Raw genomic sequence first — 13761 nt, 5'->3', positions numbered from 1 at the left:
TCTGTGCAGTAAAATGTGATGTAACAAGTTGAGTTTCACCATCGCATGCGTTTGTGGCATCATAGATCAAAATGTATCTGACCACAGTGCTGATATCACATGAATGTCTTCCAGCTCTGTGCCTATTCAATCGTTTACCATCAGTGAAGAGATCGAAAGGACACTGAAAGAATGAAAGTAAAACATTTAAAGACAGTGCATTTTGTATTTAAAATCTTTTTTTAAAGCAATTAAGATCGGTCTGATAATGAAAAGAATACTGTTTCACCAAATGTCTTGTTGGGAACCAAATGACGTGCACAGTGCGATAGATTAGAGGGTTGTGGTGTGAGCTTCAACATCATGTTTGGTGAAACTGAAGCCTTACTCACAGACTTTCCTTTTACAACTGCTCTCTTTAAAAAGCACATCCTCTCCCCGCAGAGACATGCGAGTGATAGCTATCAGTGTGCACCGACTCACTGATACCTCCCTCTCTCAGCCTTCGTTAATAAACGTTCTACGAGAGCTTCAGGGCAGAATGACTGTATCAAGACCTCTCAGTGCTGAAATGATGTCTTGATCGTCTGGTGTGATGGATTGTCGCTCTCCACCGAGGCTGAAGCTGCTGTTCGCGTTTCTGCTCGTATCTACCAACAGTGTCTGTCTGCATGGAACTCCTGTCACAGGTTATGTCCCACACAGTTTTCTTTTGTTTTATGTTATAAGAGAATCATTAAGATCAGATTGCTTGGATTGTACGTTCATGTGCACGTTGATCGAGACAAAAGCCAAATGAATAACGAATGAATGTAAATATAAGATGTTTTAAAAACGATAAAACATCATGCACACTAAAAGTTAGAATAAGGGCTTCAGACGCTTTGTTATACTTTGTAGGACCTCAGCAATAATCTATTTGACCTTAGACCTAATGGGAAAAGTCGGCTAATGTTTCTTATAAAGGGAAAAGTCTTTATCTTTTATTAATTTTGTGATGTAAGGTTTTTTATTTTACAATAAACCAGCATACATCCACTTTTATATTGCAGTGGGTCAATAATAAATGTTGCAGTTTTGTTCATTTTACAGCAACCAATTAAAAGGATAAGTTCATATTTTTTAAAGTCTATCCTAAAACAATACCAATATTTCCATATGGACATTAAAAGCGTTCTTGGTCTGAGTAATTGTTTTTCCCGTCCAAACTGGCCACAAAGAGCTTCCCTCTTAAAGCTACTGGGACTATCCTTTAAGTCTGCAGTTTAAATATTTTAAGTAAAAAAGGTGTTTGTTTTCTCATCAAAACAAAATGCGTACAGTTTAAAACGTCATTGAGTCATCAGTAATGGTTATTTAAGTGGATGGTATGCATAAAAAAAAAAAAAAACCTACATGATAAATAGAAAAGCCTACAAATACGATCCTTTACTTAAATGAGGTGACACAGTGAAATCTCCGCTTTGATTCCTGAAACTCCCAATAAAACATTGCTTGTACATTTTTCAGGGGTGGACCACCATCTTCACTGTGTGAATGATTACCTGTACACCATCAACTGCTCCCTGAGCATCGCAACATCAGAAAACTACTCAGACAGCAACAGCTCCTACTGGCTCACTTTCATAGAAACATATGAAAAGTGAGGCTTTTTTTCCCCTGCCATTTATAAATAATGGATGACCTTAAATGTGATGATGATGTTGTGTTTCATTACTGTTTTGTGCAGAAAGAAGTTTGTGTGTACGCTGACAAACACCGATGAGGATTACTTCTGCTCCTTAAGAACATCCAATCCAATACCCGATGAAGATGCTGGGACCTTTATAGATCTAGATTGTTTTGAAATCTCACTTTGTCACAGCCAGAATGATGGGCCTGAAATCTGTGAGCAGCTGGTGGACAAATATCTACCCATGAATAACAGTAAGGAACACAATGCTTCTGGTCGGTTTTCAAAACCAGACACACAGAACACATTTGTGCATAAAAATACAGATGTCTGCCTATTTAAAACCCGCCTTTTGTGTGCGTTTGTCTTTAATGTGTCCTCTCTTTAGTTACACCAAACGCACCGTGCCAACTCACAGTCAGCCCCAACGCAGGTCAACACCACTTCACATGGATAAGTACCTACGAGGAATATGAAGATTACACCAGTCTTGTCGAAAACCTCAAGTTTCAGCTCCATTACTACAAAAGAGGAGACACACGCGTGAGATTCAATGATACACAAACAAGTATTGGGTGCTCTTTTTGTTGGTGGGAATAAGAGAACATGCTTTTTAGGAAACAGTTCTGGTCTGTTTGTGTCCGTTAAAATGTATTGGCAAATCAATAATCGATGAAAACTTGGGAATTGGTGTATAAAAGTATACAACTGAGAAATGGACAAATTAGTAATCTAAAGATGAATGAAAACACTTAAAGGTATAACAGTCACATTGTCGGTTGCCGTTTGTTATCACAGCATTTAAAATGCGTCTCTCCTCTCCGGATCAACAAGTGAGCAAGCGCAGCAGTGGCCTAGCGAGCTAGAGAGTGAATTAAAAGAGGGGCCGGCATTAGTGAGAACCATGAATCAGCAGAATAAAACGTTATTTTCTGATCGTTTGACAGCAGTCACGTTCTAAAGCACAAATAAAACACAACCTGCTCACAAACCTGAGGGAAGGTGCCTGATTTTAAATGAATGCAGCCGAAGGCCCGCTTCATCCTGCTGTGGCCTGTCTGCTCTCTCTGTCCACTGACACCGAGGTTCCGATATAGCAACCACACAGCCGAGAGACTGAAAGGGAAAACGCATTGCACACAGAACAACCGTTTTTGTATCAGACCCTAAAGAGATCCACGTAGGCTACCTTGAGCCTCAGTACGCCACGACAAAGAGACAGCGTTTGACCTGGGAACGGGCTGCACACCTTTCAGCAAATGCTGATAAACTACCACAGCAGCTTTGTTAGTGGTCGCTGTGGTTGTCAGCTCAGTGGGTCATGAGAAACTGTGACCTTTTTTTGACCCATAGGTATTTTCCATATGTAAATACTAGGTACGTTTTCACATTTTGATGAGTTTAACTATGAACATAATGATGGCTCTGTTCCTCGCAAGTATCCCAGTAAGCAGGGCTGGATTGCTGGAGTGCTGACAGACAGGGATTGTGCCGTACATTAATGAATCCATTTTCTCCTATGACTTATATTAACCAGAGCTGCCTGAGCACCAATAACACAATTTTGCTGAATGACAAATTAAGACTGAACTTTACGTATCTAAATGTACAATTCAGAGTTTTCTAGGATTATTAACTGCCACCGACTCCCATCAGTACATCACACCAGCCCCTTTACGAGTGATATTAAGTGCTGTCTTTTAAAAGTGCTCATCAGCTACCACTGTAAACGTTAAACATCCTGTGAATCTGGTGCAGCTAAATTAAATTAAACTGTTTTCAGTACACAATTTTGTGCCATGATTAAAATGACTGACAGTACAGATAATATCTCCTTGGACAGTCAAAATTAAACTTAAAGCAACTGAAGAAGTGTAGATTGTGTAGACTGTAAGTAGATACATTGTAATGCATCTACTGATCTACCTGCAAACTAATGGGAACCGGTACAGGAAGTTTCTCTCCTTTACAAAGATGAATTACATATTTCCATATCTATTTATTTCAGCTGTTATCGCATGAAATCAACACCAACAGTTTGAATTATTCTGTGGATGATGAGAACTTTGAGCCAGACACCAAGTACGCCGCAAGAGTACGGTCCAGTCCTAATCAGGCTTACTACAAGGGACAGTGGAGTGACTGGTCTTCTGAGGTTTACTGGGGGACGGAGTCGGCTGGGAATGGTGAGTCTCAGCTGATCTAAGCTTAATGAAGAGGATCTTTATCTTATGGCAACTTGTTGAGAATGCAGCAACTGTAAATTCAATACTTTGTTCTACTTTTTTCTTCTCCAAATGTTTCTACTGCATGCAAGTCCATACAGAACTCTCATCAAACACATTTGTTTCTGGACTGGGTAAGACGCTCATCCCCCTGTGTGTGCTGGTGCCATTCGTGCTACTGTTCTGCTACACTCCAATTAAAAAGTAAGGTTCCCTTACAGCTTTTCACTCCTTAGAAAATGTACGGTATAACAAATGCCAATTCCTACAACCAATGCACACAAAATATATATTATTTTTGTTTCTAACACTTACAGGTGGAGGCAGAGTGCCTTCATCCCAACTCCAGCACCCTATTTCCACACACTGTACAGTGACTTCCAGGGTGATTTCAAGGTAGGTTTAGCTTAAGATAAAATACCGACAATTATCTCATCACAACGGCCTTAAACATGACTGTGATTATAGAGCTGGGTGGTTACACAAGAAAACACGGCAGACATGCTGAAGGCTGAGGAAACGCTCCAGATTGACAATCTTACCGAGTGTCAAGTCGTCGAGGAGGAGGAAGAAGAGAGTCAGCTCCAGTTTCACCACCAGTTGATGGAGGGTGGCATGTACAGCAATATAACTGACCCAGGCTGCGATACTCTTCTCCTGGGCATCCCGTACACTGTGATCACCATGGTCCCGCCTTCATCCGCAGGGAGCTCTCACCAGAGTCTGACCCTCAGCTCACAGCCGGGGAGCCCTGCTCAAGGAGACTCTGGGTGTTGGCTGGAAAAGGACCTTCCCAGGTACTGCACCATGAGCGCCTTCCAGCAGAGCGGTCCGGTCACAGCCGAGGACCCTGGGAGCTCATCAACCAAATCCTGCTCCTGCGCAACAGGGCTCATCAGAATGGAGGCCATTACTGAAGCATAAGCTGATGAGTTAGCGTGTAGTAGAAAGTAAAATAGTCTGAAGATGAACTTCAAATAGTGTTGGGCCTGAAGTTCAACTAGACATTTAGACCGTGAAATTAAACGCTTCAAGTTAAAAACTTGCATTCTTAATTTCTGTTTTTACATACTTTGCTATTACATTAATGTGCACTTGTGATTGTAAAATGCTTCCACAGCATTATGCGTAATGTAGATATTAATTGCATAACCGTTGCTTGAGTCAAATGAGTAAAGGAACTGTAAACAAAATATTTGTCAGACATTCTTAATAGATATTAATTTTGACATTTTGTATTTTTTAGTCTCTGAAGCCTTAGTGGTTAAGTTAAGCTTGCTGTATATTTTAAATCACTTATTAAATAAAATGCTAAAGTTTTGTAGAAAGTTTTATTTACGCCAACACATACATGAACAAAGCACCGAATAACCTTAAAGTCTGATACAGAAGTAAGCCTACCTGCCTCAGTCGTCATGGCCATTTTTATTTATTTCATAGCAAACACTCTGAATAACAAAAAGACAGCCAAGGCAGCAGATTCTATCGTATATTACAGCATGCTGAATAGAAAACCTGGGAAAGAGAATTAGACAGAGCCATCTAGAGACACTAGTGAGATACAACAGTATAAAAGTGCCATTCATTATACAGCAGTTGAAATACTGACAATGAAATAAGCTAATTTTACATTAAATTTATGGAAAAATAAAAAGGGGGGGGGGGACAAAAAGGAAGACCCTGTGAAAGAGCATTTTAAAACAAAAAAACATTTTCTTCCTTGAACATTGATGACAGCCAGCTTGCATGGAGTTGATGAAACTGGTACCGAGCTTTGTCCCTTCCACCACATAAGACAATTAATGTTTAAAAATAAATGACCAGGGTGCTGAAGCACCCATCCCCTCTCAGCGTTATGCACCAACTGGCAAATTAAGAACACAAAAAAAAAAAAAAAAAAAAAAAAAAAAAAAGATAGGTCGGATGGCACAGAATGTGTGGAGTTTAAATAGAAGTCTTTAAGCAAGTCCTGATGTGAGAGGAGCACATTCATTGAGAGACTGAGCGGGGAGGTGATTCTTGTCAAACCCATTCCTTCTGCCACAGCGGAGCAAGTCTTCGCCCTTACGAGGGGGAGAATTTTTTGGCTTGTGCTCGAACTCTTTTTTCATATTCTACTCTGTTTTGGCTGGAAAGGGGTTAAAACAATACAGCAGTTATCATGTTGCTCTGATCACTTATTCAAATCAGAAAGTATGGAGACGTTAAAAACAATATAATCTTCAGGATTCAGAAGTTCCATAGGTGGTGGTTTTTTTATTTATGTGAAGCTAAATAAACTGTTAATGTTTGGATTTGAATCGCCCTTTAACAGATGATGTGGCTTTTGTGCATTTCTGAGTGTTGGGTGTGAACTTATACAGGCTGGGGGAAGAGCGGCCCCCCAACAGAACCATTTCCACCTCAAGGTTTTGCAGCGCTGCTTTCGTTTCAAAACCACCATCTCATCAGACTTGCACTCATAACCACTTTATTTGTCATGAGCTCAATGTATTTTTAGGCACAGAGTAAAAATACTGATATTTGAGTTATGAAAACAATAAAGAAGTCCTCCATTGGCGTCCACAGAGTGTATGCATGTGTGTAACATACACACTTTTTTACATGTATATTTATATCTGTACACAGTAGTTAGATGTTTACGTTTGTTGTGCCGTATGCCATTTCTGTGCATGTACTTTGAAAGCAACTAAATACCAGAGGCAAATTGCTCGTACTTGTTCACACTTACTTGACCATCAAAGCCAATTCTAGTTCTCATCATTATGTCCATTGTACTACAGTGCAAGTCAAACTTAGAATCTGATTTTGGCGCTGACGATCAATAATAGACTTCTAGTTTCCTTTGCCGTTTTCAGACATGCAGGCTACTTTACATCGACACATTTTAGTGTCACGGTTGAAAAGATTAAATCAAATGTCACTCACCAGTAGATTGTGTAAGCCTCTGCTTGGGCTGGATCCTGGATATTTGGTTCATTTAGGAGTTCCTGGATACCTAATAAGATCTGAAGGAGAAATTAAACAAATTATAAAAAATAAAAAGTATCCGTTTTGCATTATTTATAAGGTTGCTTATGATATTTGTTAGTCACTAAAGTTTTAAAATCAGTTGCATGAAGTCTTTGAATGACTTATCTTCCAGCACAGGCAACACAAATGGATATATTAGCTGTCCAAACAAAAAATAAAAGTTATATTTCAAGTTGAATATCAGAACTTAATTTTCGAGATCCAGTTTTTTTATGTCAAGATAATGGAAAACACATAAATTATATAATTTGCTTCCCTGGTTTTTTTTTTTTATAAAGCCAATTGATTCTTAGATTGAATAAGAAACGCAGTATAAAACCAAAGAAAGAAATAAAAACACTTTTTAAAAAGGTATGCTTGTCAATCCAAACCTGCTTTATCGTGATGGCTGGTCTCCAGTCCTTGTCCTCCTCTAGAATAGATAGGCATACTGTGCCTGATGGATACACATTTGGGTGAAAGAGCGGAGGCTCAAATTTACCTAAAAAAACACAAGATAATGTTAGGTGCACTTATGTTCCGGATCCATTACAAGCGTCAGACAAGATGAACAAGTTCCACAAATGTCTCTCGGCTTTTCCACAGCATACACTGAGTGGAGTGGCAGAAACTTCAGCTCCTCACACAAGCAAGCGGCCCTAATGTCTTAACGTCACATTCAGACAACACAACCCCCGTTGATGAATGTTAGAAACACGGTACATCACAGTGCCCGGGCGTTGTGCGCAACCAAAAGGGTGATGTAAGGATTCGGTTCCAGTATAGTAGTCTAGGCAAAGTGTAACATTTTAAGCAGTCCTATATCGAACCCGTTTAGCATTCACATCCAAATCATAACTAACAAACAGCAATGACTGGAAACTATTACCATGACAAAGCTTTTAGATCTGCTTCAACAGACTTAAGTCATTAACCAGCCTTCAAACACAAATGATGGACCTGTGTGATCTACTGCAGCTTTGAACCAATCACAACCAAGATGTCAAGCAGATGCTCAGCTTCAGTGAGAAATCTTAAAACATGGGTTACTATCTTAACGACAGATTTACCTTAAGATTAATATAGCAACCGGTAGTAAAGTAAGCCCATAGCCACTCTTTCTCATTACAAGGATACTTCAAAGGGACAATATTGAGGCTCGCTGCCTCTCTGTCGAGTGGGTTCGGGGGGTGTCTTGACCTCAACTGAGCCATTTCAAACACTTTCATTATGTTTTCATCAACTCATTGCTATTGACAGTCTCCTGACTCCTGCCAGTTTCAGGACAGGAATTATGCGTGGGTGTGCACAATACCCTTGAAGGAAGACATGTGCACCTGACTACACTCTAGACGAAGCATTTCTCTGTGCAGTATTGGCCAGTACTTCCATCTACTGACTCCATAATGCAGGTTTCTACAAGGTGTGTGTAGAGATCACATTAACGGTTGAGTTTACACTGACCACAAGGTCGGACACAATAACTCACATTTTGGAGGTGAAGAAGGATAGTCATCCTTGAACAACATGCGCAGTTTGAACAAGCCTCCTTCCCACGGAGTCTGAGGAGACACAACCATTAGATTCATATTAACACATGTTCCACCAAAACAGACTCTTAGAACATTGTTATTATTGCCCGATTAATATTAAAAGCATGTTTAAGGCTCATCGCGGTTCCAAGAATGAACAACTTTTCTAACCTGCTTTGGTCCATGAAAATTTGGGGACACTCATGATATTCACTACCTATGCTGGCACAATAAAGTGCTGCAGGAATGAGCCCTAAAACCCAGAAATGAGTTTCCATTTTTGACGTGTAGTCATTTGATTGTGGTGTAGCTTGTTTACATTAGCTTTCTACTTTTGGCGATTGTATTCACGCTTCAAAAATCACAAGAATGGTGATCATTTGTAAAGATTATCTTGCGGAACAAAACGTGGTAATACCATAAACTTATTATATACTTGTTTTCTGCAATTATCCAAAATCCAATGAAAAAAACAATCCCATTGGCTTTTTGTCTAGGGAACCAGGGCGATCCCAACTTCCAGGTTGGCCTACAAAAATACGTCGTACCTGCAGCACTCTATAGAAAACGTAAGACATACCTCTATAGTTGTATTATGCAATATGTGTTTAAAGCCATACACCTGCTACGTTTACATGAGTAGCCTTATCCTGGTTTTGATCATATTCAGGATATGGTGTTTACATGGGCACAGAGAAATTGGGTTATTTATACTCCTGCATACATGATATTCTAGTATCTCAGTTAATGCAGTCTATTAGCGCATGCGATGCTAACATTTTATTTAGGAAAACAGTTGTACACTAACCTGCCGCTGCCCACTACAGACTTGACTAGGTCAGCATTTCGATGCCTTATTCCATCTAAATTACCAAGTATATTAACCTCTTTATTACAGAAAGACAATACTTCCTCCTTGCTTCAGAAGTGAGATGCTTTCACTGCTGCCTTTGTTTGTATTTCTGTTTCTTTTTGTAAATGAAAAGCTGCGCCCTTGCAGGTATTGTGCAGCTCTCAAACCGGGATGCGGTGCAACAATATCCCGGTGTCTTTGGGAATACTCCAGCTACCATATTTGGGTTTCCCATTAATGGAATAAGGGTTTATCTAAGTTTCTGAAACCGGGATATCATGTTTACGTGTTCCAACACAAACACGGTATACTTCAAAAACCGGATCATAACCTGGATACCCATGTCCATGTAAACGCACTCAACTGTCTTACAAAGCTCACCGTGTTTCTCATTTAGCAGTCGTTGCTACGTAAAGCAAATATGTTATGAATGCAGACAGACTATAAAGCACATTACCCCTTTCTTTCCAGGAATAGCACATTCCCAATTCATGAGATTCATGGTTCCATCTGGATTTTTTGTGGGTACAGCAACAAATCCCTGAAAGATTGAACAGGATAGAGCAAACGGTTAAGATACCAGTGTTCACCAGAGGACTGACTTAATCGAACGTCAACTCAGATACACAGTGGAGCCAGAACAGGTGCATTTCATGAGGCACTACTTACAAAAGGATGGTCCTTCCGCCATGCCTTGCGCTCCTGTGCAAGCCGGCTCAATGCAATGCCTGACATGATTCGTGGACTCCTGTAATGAAAGACAATGTCAAGTCAATTGTAAGAAACCATTCCTAACCAGGTCCAACTTGGCACCGGGGATTTACCATTCCTAAACTTTGCGAAGGTCATTGCCTTGTAAACATGTCACCGTACATAGTTTTTAGAATCAACATGATTTGTCAATTAAGTCTAGTCATTCCTAAAGCATAAAAGCAAAGGAGGATGTAAGGATTTAGTGCTTATTTACACTTTTAAAACATCTTTTGGACCAGAAAAACAAACAAATTAATAAAGCAAAAAACATTTGGTTTGTGGCAAGCTTTTCTAACAAAAGGCTTTGGTGTGTTAGTGTGTATACAATTGCTAACAGTAGAATGTAAGTTCCCACCTGCTGTGAAGTGATCAATTGTACAAGAAACATTGCAGTATTATAAATTGAAAACCTGCCATTAGATCATGTAGTTACCAGGACTTACCACACACATCCTCGTTCATCCAAGTAATTAATTAGCTCCTCCTTACTAAAAAGGTTGTTTTATTCAGTAAATGACAGATTCAATTATGGCACTCAACCCATCATTGGTCAGTGTGAAAGACAGTGTGAGGACAGTCACACAAACTGTACCATTACATAAAGGTGTCTATACACCACGCTGTAGCCAGTCCGCTTCAAAGCTAATTAGGAGCTCTAATTAGGACCTTCAATTGGATGCTTTGGTGATAATGAAAACGAGGCAAAGCAACAGAACGGCACCAGCAACAACTACAAACTGTCCATGCAGCATTAACCAACTTTATACGAGTAGAGTTATACTCTATATAATGTTAGGACGCAGTGTTGAACAGTTTTCATCTCCTTAAAGTAATGGGTTTTAAAGTATCGTTTGAACATGTCTGCTACGCTAAGGTGGCTAGCTAAGTTAGCCGCTGGTGATAACGTTACATGTCCACAAAACACGGTTCTCCTGCTCCTTCTGTTTAGTCTGGTGTTAAACTTAAGGTCCAGGACATTAAACCACCAACGTTACATTTATTAACTGTTCGCTGAGCTTTACTGTAAACTTGCTGTCAACACAAGTGTCAACAACCTGACCATTAATGCTATTTGATTAGCAAGCTAGCCGGTTAGCTTGACGAGCTAACTCATGTGCGCAAGATTCATGCTGTATCCTAACAGGCGCTGGTGCTGTTAGCGTCTTGACACGGCCTGGTGCAGCACAAAAATGCGCAATTGCACTTGATTTCAACACAATTTTGGATGACAGAAAAGTGATAAATGTCTTTCTTCCAACGTTTATACATACATAATCTGGGTTAGCAATAAGTGATGTGACTTATTCTACAGGGATAGACCATATCACAACCCATTAAAAAATAGGGACAAAGAACGCCAGAGCTAAAAGGCGCACATTTGTGCATTACAAAACTAGCGAAAATGGCGCAAACTGAAGCGGGTAAAATATCATAATACACGACTAAATTAACATGTTACGTAATTAAGGTGCGCGCTTACCTTTCAGTATGGCTGCACTGGCTCTGGTAATTGGGCGAAATGAATTAATCGTGCTCAAATCCCGTTAAACCTTGTAAAGTTTCCCTCCTGAAAAACCAACAGCTCTGACTCAAGAGAGACACAGCGAAACGAAAAAGTCATCCGTCGTTTACTTCCGGCTTTGCTTAAATACCCCGCGGTGGATCAGGACAAATGTTCTATATTGCAGTGAGCAATTCGGGTTAATAATATCTGTTAACGATTTATGATTTAGCCGTAATAGTTTACATTTTATTCGAACACCATAACGTCTGCTGAAAATTAAAACTGCAGTATTACTGGGCGACATTCCCGGAAGAAATCTGGATTGAGTTTTTCTCCATTGTATACACAAAAAAGGGAACTATGCACACAATTCTGAAACATAGTATGTTCGTACGGAATTTAGGACGGAGCCATAGACTCCATACTGCTAAACTATAGGGTCAATTCCACTGCTTTTACTCAGATAGAAATTAAACCAACCAGGAGTGAAATCTTAAGAATTGAAGAGTTGTAAGTGATGATCATCTTGCGGCTGTTGCTCATCGCGCATGCGCTGTGACGCTGTCTAACGTACTCTATTACTCTATTTATTCTATATAAAATAAAGCAGGCTTACGGTCTAACTTTTAAAATACGCGAGGGACGTATTATGATTATTACCATGAATATCTGCTGGCTGCCATCTGTTCATAGTTGTTATAAATACAACGTATTACTCATTTTTCATACATCATGAATGTCAAACAAGAGATGTCCCATTCTAACAAACACGGCGGGTTTACATCTTCTCTTGTATAACATCTTTGTCTCGATTAAAGACCGTAAACCGTTGAAGGCACATAGGCACCGTTAACTCAAACGATGGACAAATGAAATAGCATTTACTAAAGAGTTTAGATCAAACCGAGTGAGATTCTTTTGTAATAAACACTTTTTAACTGTTTTATCTTCCCTTGTTAAAAAACAAAAAGCTCTACAAAATAAACAGGCATGTTTCAAGGCAACTAAAGCCACTGAAAGGTGTTTTGAGGTCCTGACACAAGAGGTCGCTATTCATCAAAAAATAGGATTTGTATGATTACTAATGAACACAGATCAGGGTAAACACACCTGGAAATAAAAACAAGCTACACACATGTATGAATGACAACATATTTATTGGTTTACCCTATGCAAGACCATATAGATATATCCCCTTAACCTCATACTTAGTTTGCACGTTTAACATTGCATAAGATCATATAGAATAGTGATCTATCTAGTGATATGAGAACCTTATTCATTGATGTAATTGCTAGATTGAGGAAAAATGACACATTCATTCCCTCTGATTACAAGTGTGATCATCTTCAATCATGCACTACAGTGTCTGTGGCTTATGACTTGAATGCAAAACAAACTGGGCACTTATAAGTATTAGGCTACAGATTTGATAAGTTTGTCCGTGACATGAAATGACAATCGATGCTAAATGCTCAACCAGACGGCCCGTTTGTGATGGGCATTAAAAAGGTAGATGCTAAAGTAGAGGGGTTAAACACCTCAGACCAGAGTATATCAAATGAAGTTACAACTGAACCAAGCAAAATAAATGCAAAAATGATTTAAATCTCATTGCAGAAAAAGAAAAAGTCTCAAAAGACCTAAATAAACCTTTGCTCTGACCCAACGCAGGTGGGTTCAGCCTATGAAAAGTGAGCATGTCTGCCTTCAGAGAGGGCGGAAAGCACGATTGTCTGCAACGCTCAATAGGCTGTCAGAAGTGCACAGAGAAACTCATCGGTCAGCACGTCCGTGTGAATATCAGTTCGTGTGGTGCGGTCACACAAATCAGACGAACGTTAACGTGTGTGAGGAAGTGCAAGACAGTACATAATTGGAAGGCTTCAGAACACTATAGCAAATGTAAACATAGCTTAGCTCTGGCAGGAAATCCAGTCTACTTTGAACCTCTTTGCAGATGTCAAATGTTGCACTTTAAAAGCCCTTGTGTGTGCGTTCTTGTGTGTATACGTGTATAGCTATATCAAAAACATGCATCCATACTTGTTTTTCGCAACATTATAAAAATTGTTTTAATCAAGTGTATACGTGTACATGTGAGTAAATGGAGGTTTGTGTGTCGTTAAGAAGTCTATATGTACAAAGTGTGCCAGCATTAAGAAAGGTTTGCTCATCCCTGACACTAAGATCAACGTGTACAATACATATAGGACATTGGATTTTGGTCA

General features: G+C 39.5%; 2 protein-coding genes across 2 annotated transcripts; one reads left to right on the top strand and one right to left on the bottom strand.

Annotated features, from left to right (window-relative positions):
- Positions 1 to 364: 364 nt before the first annotated feature.
- Positions 365 to 5255, top strand: LOC116381522 (interleukin-21 receptor). The gene is made up of 8 exons (XM_031843762.1): positions 365 to 668; positions 1489 to 1621; positions 1709 to 1905; positions 2040 to 2194; positions 3660 to 3837; positions 3969 to 4080; positions 4194 to 4272; positions 4345 to 5255. Exons 1-8 carry the CDS (start codon positions 575 to 577, stop codon positions 4798 to 4800), a joined length of 1404 nt encoding a protein of 467 aa, XP_031699622.1. The 5' UTR covers positions 365 to 574; the 3' UTR covers positions 4801 to 5255.
- On the bottom strand, positions 5194 to 13755 carry ube2ib (ubiquitin-conjugating enzyme E2Ib). Its single transcript, XM_031843763.1, has 7 exons — positions 11507 to 13755; positions 9943 to 10021; positions 9731 to 9814; positions 8378 to 8450; positions 7281 to 7390; positions 6805 to 6884; positions 5194 to 6004 (listed from the first exon to the last, which is right to left on the bottom strand). Exons 2-7 carry the CDS (start codon positions 10006 to 10008, stop codon positions 5941 to 5943), a joined length of 477 nt encoding a protein of 158 aa, XP_031699623.1. The 5' UTR covers positions 10009 to 10021; positions 11507 to 13755; the 3' UTR covers positions 5194 to 5940.
- Between the last annotated feature and the right edge of the window lie 6 nt (positions 13756 to 13761).

This window comes from Anarrhichthys ocellatus, unplaced genomic scaffold (genome assembly GCF_004355925.1).
Source record: "Anarrhichthys ocellatus isolate YVR2014 unplaced genomic scaffold, GSC_Weel_1.0 scaffold4, whole genome shotgun sequence".
Taxonomy (NCBI): Eukaryota; Metazoa; Chordata; class Actinopteri; order Perciformes; family Anarhichadidae; genus Anarrhichthys; species Anarrhichthys ocellatus.
The sequence above is the reverse complement of the archived record's forward strand: the minus strand, read 5'-3'. Positions and strand labels throughout refer to the sequence as shown.

Coding starts and splice junctions, on each gene's coding strand:
- ube2ib (XM_031843763.1), bottom strand. CDS start 10,008: ATGTCAGGCATTGCATTGAGCCGGCTTGCACAGGAGCGCAAGGCATGG. Junction 8,451..9,730: donor CTATTCCTGGAAAGAAAGGG/GTAATGTGCTTT, acceptor GTGTCTCCTCAG/ACTCCGTGGGAAGGAGGCTT. Junction 6,885..7,280: donor CAGCCATCACGATAAAGCAG/GTTTGGATTGAC, acceptor TTTCTCCTTCAG/ATCTTATTAGGTATCCAGGA.
- LOC116381522 (XM_031843762.1), top strand. CDS start 575: ATGGATTGTCGCTCTCCACCGAGGCTGAAGCTGCTGTTCGCGTTTCTG. Junction 669..1,488: donor GCATGGAACTCCTGTCACAG/GTTATGTCCCAC, acceptor TACATTTTTCAG/GGGTGGACCACCATCTTCAC. Junction 3,838..3,968: donor GACGGAGTCGGCTGGGAATG/GTGAGTCTCAGC, acceptor ACTGCATGCAAG/TCCATACAGAACTCTCATCA.